Raw genomic sequence first — 13239 nt, 5'->3', positions numbered from 1 at the left:
GTTCCCTGCCCCCCCACACATAATAAGAAGCCCCCTGTCCACCACCATGTAAAGTAAAACAAGGAAGCCCCCTCACCTGCTTGTCTTTCTGCAGGGAGGAGACGAGCAGGTGATCTGGTGCGATTAGTAAGGTCTGCAGACATTACTAATCACTCCGTTTTCGACCCGGAGCTCAGTGAAGAGCTCTGGCCGAAAAGGAAGGGAGACAGACCAGCAGGAGCAGCTGCTCTCACGAGTCAGGTACTGACTCAAGCCTGACTGAATTTCCACTCGCCTGCACTGCATTTCCACTCGCCGAATGCAGGCAGGCGAGTGGAAATTTTGAGCCCGGAGATACTATACAAATTATTATTTACTTGGAGAGAGTTTTAGTGCATCTTATCACCTCTGTACAAACTGGAGTCACAAACCGGCCAGTGCTTTTGTGAACCCGCACAGATATTTAGAACCAGGCACCTTCACTACACTAATTGAAATCATGGCATTAATATGGCTTCTCAATAAACCATGTAAGGCAAAGTAACGTGCAGCAGGAGTGAGAAAGGCAGCCCTGTGTAAGCTCCATGTCACTGTAGTTCAGCCATTCTCAATCAGGGTTCCTCAAGAGGTTTCTAGGGGTTCCTTGAGCTGTTACTGATTGACCTCCCATCCGCTGTAGTCTGCATAATTCCAGGTCCAACAGCATTTGGCAGAGACAGCGGAATTACTTCTTTTTAGCTGTCTTTAGGTGGCGCATTCTGATCCCTTATACGGTGATATACACACGTAGGTGTGTTTTGGGTTGTTTTATTGTCTATTTGGAGGTTTATGGGTTATATTCAATTGTTTCACAATAAGGGGAGATAGCGCAGTGTATTGGTTTAGCATTCTGATCCCTACTTTCCTGACCACTGATGTAAGGGACATTCTTCCCACTGACCCTAGGGTTCCATAAGGGGTTCCCTAAGACTGGAAAATTATTTCAAAGGTTGCTCTGGGGTAAACAGGACTTCTCTAGTTGGAGCTTACACAAGGCCGAGGACTGTTTCCCTATCAACGTGTGTCACATGTGAGGAAGGGAAGTAAGTTTCATACTCCTTCAGACCTGTATGTACTTCAACCCTAGGAGTGAAGTATATTTTCTTCAATCCTGGGGGCAGTGAGGGAGTGAAGGGGGCTATAAGAATGTGATGCAATGGAGAGGGAATTGACCCTTTCGCTGCCACCGGCTTACGGCGGAACAAACGTGTTCTCGGCTGGTCAGCTCAGTATGCCTTACGTCGGTGGCATTTACAGTTCTGCTAAAAAGCTCATGGTCGCTTCAGCAGAACTGAAGAACTGTTCCCCAGACTGTTCCCTTCAAATTAATAGCTGTCATCAACTGCTCACAAGCCGCTGATGACCGCTATTAGCCAAAATATCGGGCACACCACCCCCCCTGCGGCCGGCCGCCAGCATCTGGAGTCTCTGATCCCTGCCTAGAGCCGCTCCAAGCAGGGATGAGAGACTACATGGATCCGCGCTGCTGTCCCCCGCTTGTAGGGTCTGTGGCAGCGGGGATCCGAAGTAGAATCATCAGCGGGGGAGTCGGGGGGCGCAATTCAGGATGGCCGAGCCGCATAGTGATCGGAGCCGCCGTCATCCTGTCAGTTTTTGGATGACAGCGGCTCTGTTGCGTGGCCGAGCGGGGGATCGTTAAATATCATTGATATTTAACGATCCCTCTGTGCAGAGCAAACCCCGGAGTGATCGTCTAATCACTCTGGTGTTAGTACTGTGTGTCCCCAGTTATGAATGAACAAGCTGTGATTTACATCACTTCCTGTTCATTCAAGAATCTATGAATGGGGAGTAGCACTCACTATAGAGGCTCCTCCCTATTCATAAAGTGGTGATAGTAAAAATATTTTACTATCAGTTTGTGAATGAATGGGAAGCCTCTGTACTGAGTGCTTCCCATTCATTGAGTGCTGGGGCTGCAGAAAAAGACATTGAGGACTCTGTTCTCAATTTCTTTTTCTATTTCAAAAGGGAAATGTCAGGGGTCTGTTTAGACCCCAGATATTTCACCGCAGCCCCCCCAACAGAAACATAAATAAATAATAATCATTAAAAAAATAAATAAAAAAAAAAATGTAAAAAAAACCCCCCTAATAACAAAAAGCACAACCCCTCCCTCCCCCATCCCACATTACATACACATTTTGTGGTGTACGCCATGCACATGCGCTGCAGTGCGTTATTAGAACGCATCACAGTGCATGATTTTTTTTTCTTTTAAAAAAACATTAAATTAACCGTGGCAGTGCATGGCAAAGCTTTGTGATGCATTGCCATGCGTTGTGATACCTTGTGTTGTAATTAAATATACGCCTGTATCATTTTATCACAACACCAACACTGTGTAAAAACAATTTTTAACATAAGTCGCTTATTTACAGTTTTGCATACCTTCATTTTTTGTACCTTTTTGCAAAAACACGCAATTTCAAATTTGCAAATATTTGTTACTTATTAACTCAATACAGTTTTATCTTTTAGAATTAGTCAGAAAATATATATTTTTTTTGTGCACTGGTACTGATTTTAGGGCTTTATCAATTAAATTGTGTATTTTTATTGGTTTAATATTAATTTGAGAAACATTTGCGCAATTATCGCAGGGCCAACAAATGTAGTATCACCATCTATTTATTCTACCGGGCCTGCGCTTTCAGAAAATATATGGTTTAGGGGGTCTTTTACAAACTCTAGCAACCCAGCAGTTGAAAATGAAATCAATGGGAAAAATTGCGAAAATGGCTTGGCCAGCTGAATTGAAAAATGTTCCGGAGGGCTTGGCAGGGAAAGGGTTAAAGCCCTGCATGAACAAAGTACAAGCTTACTTTAAAACACTGAAGGGAATTTATCAAAGTTGGAGCAGACAGAATCTGGAGCAGTTGCCCATAGTAACCAATCAACTTCTCTGTTCAGTTAAGCTTTGAAAATGAAAGAGAGAAGCTGATTGGTTGTTGTGAAAATGTGTAGGCAGCCATTGTTGATCCTCTTCTGTTTAAATTGCTAGCTGCTTGCAAGTCATGCTTATCCAAAGGCTGTAGTAGTACTGAGTCACTGACCTGGGACAAACCTTGTCTTTGCTTGCTGTGCATGCTTGGTTCAGACCACCGACGAGTGTTGTGGCTGGAGACAGCCAGGCAAGCAGCATTTTCAGAGCAAAGACAGCAATGGTACCCTTTTATTTCTTCGAGTGCAGGGTTCTCCTAATGCAGGGGTGTTCTGACAGCCTCTTGGTAATCCAGTGAAGGCTCGGTCAATGGGCAGAATGCTGAGACTGGCAGTTTTTCAGAAGACCCAAGGCCTGTTTTATATTTTTTTTTATGCCTTGCTACATACATCAACCTAATTGCTCTTGTTAAAAGTACAAAAACTTTAATTAAAGTCCACGTCCTCCTAGATTACTGCAGAGTACAGCTCTCTGCCCCATTCTTTAAGACATAATTCACTCATTACTGGTCAATACTGGCTGACTTGCCAAATTGAACTTCCTTAGATGAGCTTCTGTTGTGCTAACGGACATCTCTGTACAGATAAAGTCACTTTTATGGTTAGCTTTGGTGACAATCACAGTTCAGCAATGAAAACTGGACAAGTATCTTCCTTCTTTTTTAAGAAGAATTTTTAAAAAGTCTTGCATTGGCTTCTTAAAGGGACACCATCCATTTAAATGTCTTAGATCTAGAGGTGGACAGGATCTGCTTAATATACAGAATTAGATCAGTGAGTGTAAATGTTTAAAAAGCTTGTATACGTTTTAAAAATGTGTTAATAGGAGCACCCCATGTGCATATATTTGCACTTATGTAGGCTCTGCTTCCTGCTTAGTTGTGCCGTGCAGTGGCCCTGCACCGCTGCTTCTCGGTCTTAATATACATTTATGGGTTAAGCTAGCCATACATGGCTTGCATTTCAGTTGATTCCTGCTAATTAGGCTGAAATTTAAACTGTCGGTGTCCCTACAAGCACCACAAACATTGACTGATGCAAGGAGCTAGGTGGACAGTTGTTGACTGATCAGGTGCTGGCTGTCTGAACACAAATGCCAGGGGAAATTCTCCTATTCCTATTGTTTAACGTGGATGGGGGAGTGGACTCATTTTTCCTATTAATCCCACGGGGCTGAACAAGCATGTAGGGCGACTATATGGTCCTTACAAAAAGAAATGCTCTCTGGGTTACTCTCAGCAGTCCATCAAAGGAAGGCTCCATCCCATTACTTTCAGGCTGGATACACATCTCTGTTTTAAAGGTGAACTCCAGGCTAAACAAATTGTCCCAAGCTACATAAGACATGTAGTTTATCTGATTATGTATCTCCTTTTTCTCTTGTTGCCACCATGTCCAAGAATCTGGGCATAGACGGCTTGAATTTTAGCCATGCAGTATGCGAGAGACTCAACGAGAATCACTTGATTCCTTCATCCATGCTGTGTTCAGGAAGTTGTGGTTCCTGCAGCTGCTGGTGCTGCATTTTATAGGACACAGTCACTGTTTAGGGGAAAATGTTCCTCTTGGCTCTAACCAAGCGGTGCTTGAAGGCTAACCCATGCTTGTAATATCAGCTGATTCAGCAGGAGAATGCCAAAATTCAAAGCAAGGGTGACCTTTACTTCCCTGTACTTCTGGTTAGGCATTTTATGTAATGATCTCACCATCTCTCTCTATGAACAAAGTGACCGGTCTTGTGTCCATCTTGTAAATGCTTAGTGCAATGCTCATTCTCTGACCGAACCTCTGCTAAGACCCACCTGGTGTCTCTGCTTACTTAATGCATCCAGAGATAGAATTATGGGAAGGGAAAGTCTTCCAATCACAATCACACTTGGAGGAAATGACATGCTGGGCAGGGAGGTAGCACCCAGAACTCATTGATATTCGTAGTTTTTTTTGCGATCCTGTGATGTCATCAGTGATGCATCAATTTACAAGTAGTAACTTTCCACATACTTTTAAAGGACAACTTCACCTTTGTTTTAAAAATCAGTAGTGTAACGAGCCTGGCACACTTATTAAATCAGCAATATATATATTCTATACTTGTCTTTACGTAACTAAGATTTTCCTGTGGTCTGCCTAATGAAAAATCACCCAAAATTGTGGCTGCTTTCATCATCACTAACTGACCATCCAGGTTCCTGTGAAGGAGTAAGTATATTATAGGAAGTACTGTCCTGCATGCTCTACACGTTCCAGCATTAGCTGCAGCAGAGGAAGCTCACTCTCGCCCACTCCCGCTCTGCTCATCCCATCCACAATATTATTATTATTGCATAGTATTTATATAGCGCCAACAGTTTGTGCAGCGTTTTACAATATAAGGAAGACATTACAATCACAATACAATTCAAGACAAGAGGGTAAGGAGGACCCTGCCCCTGAGGGCTTACAATCTGAAAGGGAGGGGCAAGTGATACATGAGGGGGTAGCTGTGTGGGGATGAATTGTTTGAGAACGTGATGGTTGAGCTGTTAGGTTGAGGTGGGATAGGCTTCCCTCAAGAGATGAGTCTTAAGGGATCGCCTAAAGGCAGTCAGAGTGGGAGATGATCTGACAGGTTGGGGTAGAGAGTTCCAGAGGATGGGCGAGACTCTAGAGAAATTCTGGAGGCGAGCATGGGAGAAGTTGACGAGGGAGCCGGAAAGCAGAAGGTGTTTTTGGAAAAGCAGAGGGGGCGGTTAGGGCGATACTTTGAGACAAGGTTGGAGATATAGCCGGGGGCAGAGTTGTGGTTGGCTTTGTAAGCCATTGTTAATATTTAGAATTTTATCCTTTGGGCTATTGGAAGCCAGTGCAGGGAATGGCAGAGCGGGGTGGGGGATGGAAGCCAGTGGAGGGATTGGCAGAGGGGGGTTGCAGACACATTGCAATGATTAAATGCTTGTTAAGTTAAGAGTAGAGGTATAGCCTATAATACTTAACTCATTCCCCGCTCTGGCATCCTACCTCTACACTGTGCAACAGTTTCCCAAAAGCTGCTTCTCTTTGTCACTCCAGCAGGTGGTTGCACTCTGACTTCATCACGTATAATGCTGGACCGCTAGTCCTGTTTTGTATGCAAGGACCCCCCACCCCAAACTCAGATGGGGGAATTTATCAAAACTGGAGCAGACAAAAAATCTGGAGCCGACAAAAAAATCTGGAGCAGTTTCCCATGGCAACCAATCAGCTTCTCTCTTCAGTTAAGGTTTGAAAATGAAAGAGAGAAGCTGATTGGTTGTCATGGGAAACTGCTCCAGATTTTGTCTACTCCAGTTTTGCTATATTCCCCTCAGAGTGTTGAAGAAAAGAGTGCTGGCTGCTGAGAAAGCTAGGCATAAGGCAAGTATTGCTTTTTATTTCTCTACTTCTAGAATTACCAAGCATTTAACCCTTGCACGGCGGTGGGGCCCTGGTTGAGTTTAGCTAGTGTACATTTAGGTATATTAATGACTGTCAAATTCCATATTAACGCTATAGCTGGTGTAGAGATCGCCGATAAACAAGCTGATAAGCCTGTACATCACACCTTTGCTGACATGACAAAAAACTGCCTGCCTGCTGATCTGAAGCCAGGGACACGTATCTGACAGATGGAATCCGGGCCACTTGATAGCTTAATTGGAAATCAAGTCCTCGCTATCTTGTGGGAACATCGCCATGTGCCAAAACAAAATGATGTTCTTCTTCAGTACAAGACAAATCATTTTTAATTGGTTCATTGAGAACATCCACAATCTGCTTGTTTTTTGTTTTTTTTTTGCCTCCCGTTATTTTCACGATTGCAGCAGATTGTTGAAAATCATTTTCTCCCCTAGAATGGTGCAGCTGTAATTTTCTGAGTATCAGAGGAAAGTGACAGTTTTGGTTACAAATCCTGAAGTGTCTGCCTAAAGGCCAAAATGTAAAGTGATGTTATAGAAGGGTGAAGAGGAGCGTGACATTTTTGGATACAGTTAGAACCCGGTCAGTCTATAACAGGTTTATAAAATAATATACAGAATCTGGATATACTAATGTGACATCATTATTTTTGTACATTTGTTCTTTGAATCGTAAGCCTTTTGTATAAGATGTAAAAGTATACTATTTCTTGATGGTAATTTCTGGATGGTTGATGGTTAATTCTGGACATAATAGGTTATGCAACTACCTTCAGGTGATTGCACACCGACAAATCGAAGCAAAGTCAGCCCTGTATAACTCCTCCAACTCTTGGCCTGCCTCAGTTTTTTGCTAGTGTTCTTATGTGATGGGTGTCTTTTCTGAGCTCTGCGAAAAGAACATACTTTTCTGCACTTTTCTGCTTAAGATTTTTCTAGCAAGTTTTTCCTAAGCTGCTCACAGCTACTGTATCACCTCTCGGCAGCTATCTTGACCAGGTTTTGTCTCAGCAGAGCCTTGGTGGAATGTACCCAGATCCTACCTGAAGGAAGATGCAGGGCTGGCCTGTAATGTGCTTTGGGCTACACAGGTCCAGGGCAGTGGTCCATTTCAGTGGTCCATTTCAGTGAAGCCTTGTCCCTGAGGAGCCCATTTGCGTGGTATGGTGAGGTGAGGATTGGATAGGGCATGTACCCTTTAAATGATAGTCTGGTCACTTCTGCTATTAGGGTCAGGTAAGCCAGGTCTAGCCCTTGTACGAGATGCCCAGTGTAGAAGGCCTTTCTCTAATTTGGGGCTTCTTCAAATCTCGTCCCGTAGGGTGCCTGCACAGCTTTCCCCTGGGGTACTGTACTGCTCATATGTCCACCATTTTCCTTCTCCTGGTGTGCGCTAAGTGGGCCACATGCTGCCACCACTGCTTTTGCGATTCTACAATTTTACACAAGTTTCATATTTCTGTACCTCTACTCTGGGTTGCTGCTTCTGCCTGCAGTGTTGGGACACAAGGCGTCCTCCAGCCTCCATAGTAGGGAATATCTGAGGCTCTTTGTTTCTCAGGCAATGGCAGATTATAGATGCAAGGATGTATGTTTAGCAGGCACTGGGGCCACGCAGCCTGACATTGGTTCTAGGGAAGGTTCTTTTCCCTTTGGGGACAGTTTATGCTAGCTCTTCTCCTTCTCCTCATTGCCCCCCTTTAGTGGCTTCCTCTGAACCCTCCAGGGCAACTTCCTCTACCTTGCTATCTAGAGAGAAGTTTTTCTCTGTAATGGCTGAATTTATGAGGCTAATTTACAACACACACAGGGACCATGGGGAACAAAAGTAGCCCCCCTCCAGAAGGGAGGACAGTGTCCGCACCAATTCAGAGATGATTGGAGGATCTACTGCCGAGTGATACACAAGTAAGATACATTGTTGTTACCAGTTAAGGTTTTTGAATGTATTTTTAAGATTTAGAGTTTAGTGTCACTTTAACTTTGCTTTGCTTTATTCTTTTGTTGATTTCATAAGCATATAAAAGAAACCTGTGTAATACGTTTGGGATTTCATTGAAGGAGCACGTCTGGATTAAATTTTTAAGGGCTTTTAAACAAAACTAGATGACTCGATGATGGCAAGATTTTTGAGTTTTGAATGAAAAAAAAAAAAATTCTGTGTATGGCCAGTTTGAGAGCCCTCCTCCCCATTAGGACACTTGTGGCCTCCCACCCAAGTGCCTACCAAAATTCAAAGTAGCTGCCTTTAGAAGCTGTTGTCTAAGCCGTCTAAGCCTACTACCTACGTCATCTGAGAGCATTTGTGTGTGTGTATATACAGTCTCCCTCTTTCGCTCTTGCTCTCTCTCTCTTTTGTTCTGCATAGATATATATATATAGATAGATAGATATTTGCCGTTTGGTTGTCTAGCATTCTTTCCTTGTTTACTGTTCTTCATAACAGTGTTTGGAGCACGTTTGATGTTTTGTACCCACTAGACATGTTACTTTCTCAGCACAGGTCAAAAATAATGCATGCACTATTTTCTTTGCAATCAGACCGCACCGCGAGCATTGCTGTGCCACAGGTTCTGGTGTGGGCAATCACACTGCGGGCCGGGTGGCTTGGCTGCAGTGTCATTGACTTAAATGGCACCACAAGGCCCCTTCCCGCCCCAGACCGCAGAGTGATTGTAATTATGTGATCCAGTGCATTCCAGCTGCTAACGGTGCTGGAAAGTACTGCATTACGTGTAAACAGGTCCTTTAAAAGGAGTACTTTAGGAACAATAATGATTTTGTGTGCTTGAAATGTGTTTTTGCAATGTGTTCTGTCTACCTGTTATTGCTAAGTTTCATTTTGGGTATAGGTTGGTTTAACTATTCGCAGTATTGTGTGTTACAGTATTGAATGAGTTGTCTATGCCGTACACCTGCTGAATTGTGTGATATACTGTGTGTTGTGGTTGCAGGTACGAGAAGCTGCCCAAGCTCTGTTACTTGCAGAACTTCGGCGAATCGGGCAGAGCGGACGCAAAGATGCCATTGATTTTTGGGCACCATATTTACCGCAATATGTTGACACCATTATGTCACGTAAGTGTTTTCCTATTTCATGTATGTTTTACCTTTTCTATTTGTAATAATCCTGTCTTCTTCTTTATTGTATCTTATACCCCAGATTGTCAAGAAGAGAATTTATAGTAATTTTAAAGCTGAACTCCAGGCGCTGATATGTATATGTATAGCAAAAATGAATGCAACTCTATATACATGAATACATCATTAAAGGAGATCTATATGGAGCGTGAAACGCACTCATCCCCATAGTTATAGCCGGCATGTAACCCTGCAACTGTCACAGGACTCTATAGACAACTGAGCAATCACATACCACTGATCGCTCAGTTCACGATCTTCTCCCTGCAGAAGATAGTGAGTGTCAGTCGCCGCTCCCCACAGGGATTCATCCCTCCCCTCTCTCTGTTGCTCCTGAGCTCATTGGAGGAACAGGTGGGAGGGGAGAGGCACAGCTGGCTCTAGAGAGGCAGAACCAGCTGTCAGTCAAACAGCGGAATGAATCCTGACAATATTGTTGGGATCTTTCCCGGTTGTAGCATGGCTCTGCACTGTCGTCATATATGGCTATATGCCCGCTGTATGCAGACTTTGGGTCACTGGAGGACATTAGTAAATCTTCTCTCGTGACCTGAAAGAACTATAGCCAAAAAAAAAAGGTTTGGCTGAAGTTCTCTTTTAACACCTGTTCTGCAGTGTAGTCACTAGGTCTTGCCCTGAAAGTCTCTATGTGGTTAGCATGAAGCTGCATAGGAAGCTTGCAGCACCACGATCACAATGACAATATAAACTCATCTAAAAAATCCTTAGCCTAAAAAATAATAAAATTAAAAAAAACAGCCAGGCTTCTGTAAAACCTAAAAACCTTAGCAAACATCATGTGTCGCTCATGATGGCGGTATGTGGGGAAACATACCAGTGCTTGTAGGAGCAAGTCAGGGGAATGGGGGATGAATAGTGAAGTGGAATTTATGATGAAATGTCACTTGTTTCTGCATTTCGGAGCTTGTGCCAGCAATTTTGTTTGACAAATTAAAGAGACCCCGTCACCTTTTCTATCAATGGCCAAGTAACGGTGTCTCTACAAAGGGCCCCCCCCCGTCCTGCTAATACTTTGACTGCACTCCCTCTATTGCAACCGCCATTGAAATCAGTGACCCAGGGGAGCAGTGACATCACTCGGTCATTGGACAGCATTTGGGTTTAGCGATTGGCATCTAGGCCCACGCATGGGCAGAAGGTTAAATGCTCTCTATACCTGGAAGTAAAGTCTCCCTTTCTGCAACAGAGGAAGGAGTGCCGAGGGAGTGCAGGCAAGGTGAAGATGAGATAGTCAGAAAGGGGGGCTCTGTTACAAAGACATTGCCCCTTTGGACAGACAAGGCGACATTGTCTCCTAAAGGACTGCTTTATTGAATGGCACATTTCAGCTAAGAACTGCAGATCCTTTTATTGGGTGTCGATTAAAAAAACTCCCTGGCTCTGAGTCTTTTTTTTTTTTATTAACACATTTGGTTCCGTTTTCGTCTATATTTGTGCCTAAGGAAGGGCCCCGGTTATGTCCGGACTATGCTGTAAGAAGACGTATAACACAGCTCTGTGAATACTGTTCTCTGCCTCCGCTGCTGCAACCTTTCATTGTTGTCCAGAAAATGTTCCCTGTGCCTTTAATGGGAAGTAAAAGGTTATCTCTCTCTCTGGCCTTTGTGTGTATTATGTGCTAGTGTGGATGCTGCAGCCAGACAGCCAGTGTGTGGAGAGGGAGCAGGGAACAGCCTGCCGATCGATAGCAGTGGTGTGAAGTGAATTAATGTGAGGCAGTCAGTCTGTCTGTCATAGGCATTGCAGGGAATGCAAAGCATTACCAGTCACTGCTCATAGACCTATTCTTCCTATAAATTCACCTCCCTCCGAGACAGAGGAGGGACCACTGTTCCTTAAACAGACATTTCTCTCTATTCCCGCAAAGCTATCATTCCATAAAAAATATTGCAAATAACATATATACAAGAACATGTGTGTGTGTGTTAATTTCAACCAAATGTTTAGTTTTAGAAAGCACAGGAAGGTTGGAGACTTTTGTCAGGTTTTAGTTGTCATTGGTGTAGGGGAGATTTCCTATCACCACATGATCAACCAGGATGAGAGGAAAAATCTCAGCAGTGCTGTAAGAGAAAAATCTAACTTGTAGAATATTTAACTTTTGTCCATATTATCCAAAACCAAAAATTAAATCAAAACCCTCTTTTCTTTCCTTTTTGGAGTTTTTATATTTTATTAATATTGAATTAATATAGTGATACTACAAATGATTGGTTTGCAAGTAAAACTAAGAGACAAGATTTGCTGCAATTACCTTTTCCAAAAAAAATTCAGTTTATTAAAAAAACATTTTAAATATGTTTTTCATAATGCTGTTCACTGCACTGGTAATGTTTTGATATTTTATAGTTTTTTTTGAAAGAGGTCCAACATTGATTATCCTAACCTAAATATTTATTGTATTATAAAAAGAATGTAGTACATGGATAACGCTTGATTTTATATTTAATTCAAGTATTGCCTCATAATATGCCGTCATATATACTTATTACATATATACTTATTACGTTCACGGGCACTGCTTACTGCTTTGCAGTGCTGGACAGTGACTGTGCTTTACTGCTTCTTCTCTCAATGCAAGATTATTATTTGGCAGACTCATTGTAAGCAATGTGCTCCCTAAATTTCTGCTACGAGGCTGAGTGTTGTAGTAGCTAATCTACCCTGCCTCTCGTGGCTAATTTACAAATTCCTACATTAAACACACAATGGTAATAAAATACTAGTCTAATACTGTAATTGGTTTACCATAAATAGTGCCATAATGGCTAAATATTTGCACTTATTCACGTAAAATTTGCTTTAGACCATTAATGTTCTTGTGACATATTTTCTTCTTTTTTTAATGGTTTTTTTTATTATAATTCTTTTCCAACTTTTACTACAAACCAAATATAAAGTAAAAGATTGCTTAGGTAGACCCTTGCTATACCTAATTGCAGGTGAATTTAAAGGGTACATTTTTATTTAAAAACTTAAACCTGGCAAATGATGAAACTGTTAAAAATAAAATAAAATCACCCTTTCAGCACTCTGGAGAGCTCCAGCCACTGTCTGGGGCTAAAGCAGGTATATTTGTGACATTCGCCAGCTGTCACATGTGACCCAGCAGATCAGCGGTAAATGCTCAAGTACATTTTAGTTCTACAGCAAGTTTTAATAAATATGCCTGTTTTTTTTTCTTCATTTTATTAATGCTTCAAATTTTATGTCCAGCTGTATCTGTTATTTGCAAACATGACGTGGTCTCATCCTGAATTTGTAGTGAGTGACATTGGTACTTCATATTACATACTCTACCTTTGTAAAAAATAATATTTTTTTTTTAAATAAATGTCATTGGTTTGTTTTTCTTTTTTAATTCCTTTTTCAAAGCTTTTTTTTTTTTTTAAAGACTGAATAGAGTGGGGAAGGTTTAGAACCCCAGGACCTCCTCAGGTTTTTTTTGCCATCTATGTTCTTTAAAAAATGAACTCCCTACCTTGGTAACCATTGTCTTGGGGCAGAACGTGGTGGTTGATCCAAAATTTTACAGTTGCCACTGGGACAAGAGATAATGGGAAATCTCCCAATGAGGGCAATTGTATAAGAAAGGCCCCCCTTCCCCCCAGATGTCCCTTTCTCTTGTGGACAGGACGTAATGAGAAAATGGGCACACAGAGGAAAAAAAAAAGGTTTAATT

General features: G+C 42.3%; 1 protein-coding gene across 1 annotated transcript in view; it reads left to right on the top strand.

Moving 5' to 3' along the window:
- Positions 1–13239, top strand: part of WDR7 (WD repeat domain 7) — a 348971-nt gene that overhangs the window by 132048 nt on the left and 203684 nt on the right. Inside the window, exon 19 of the mRNA XM_018576230.1 lies at positions 9350–9473. Coding sequence (XP_018431732.1) covers positions 9350–9473 — 124 coding nt within the window. The remainder of the gene's footprint in view (positions 1–9349; positions 9474–13239) is intronic.

This window comes from Nanorana parkeri, unplaced genomic scaffold (genome assembly GCF_000935625.1).
Source record: "Nanorana parkeri isolate BGI_ZX_2015 unplaced genomic scaffold, ASM93562v1 scaffold61, whole genome shotgun sequence".
NCBI lineage: Eukaryota > Metazoa > Chordata > Amphibia > Anura > Dicroglossidae > Nanorana > Nanorana parkeri.
This window is presented reverse-complemented; position numbering and strand designations above follow the sequence as displayed.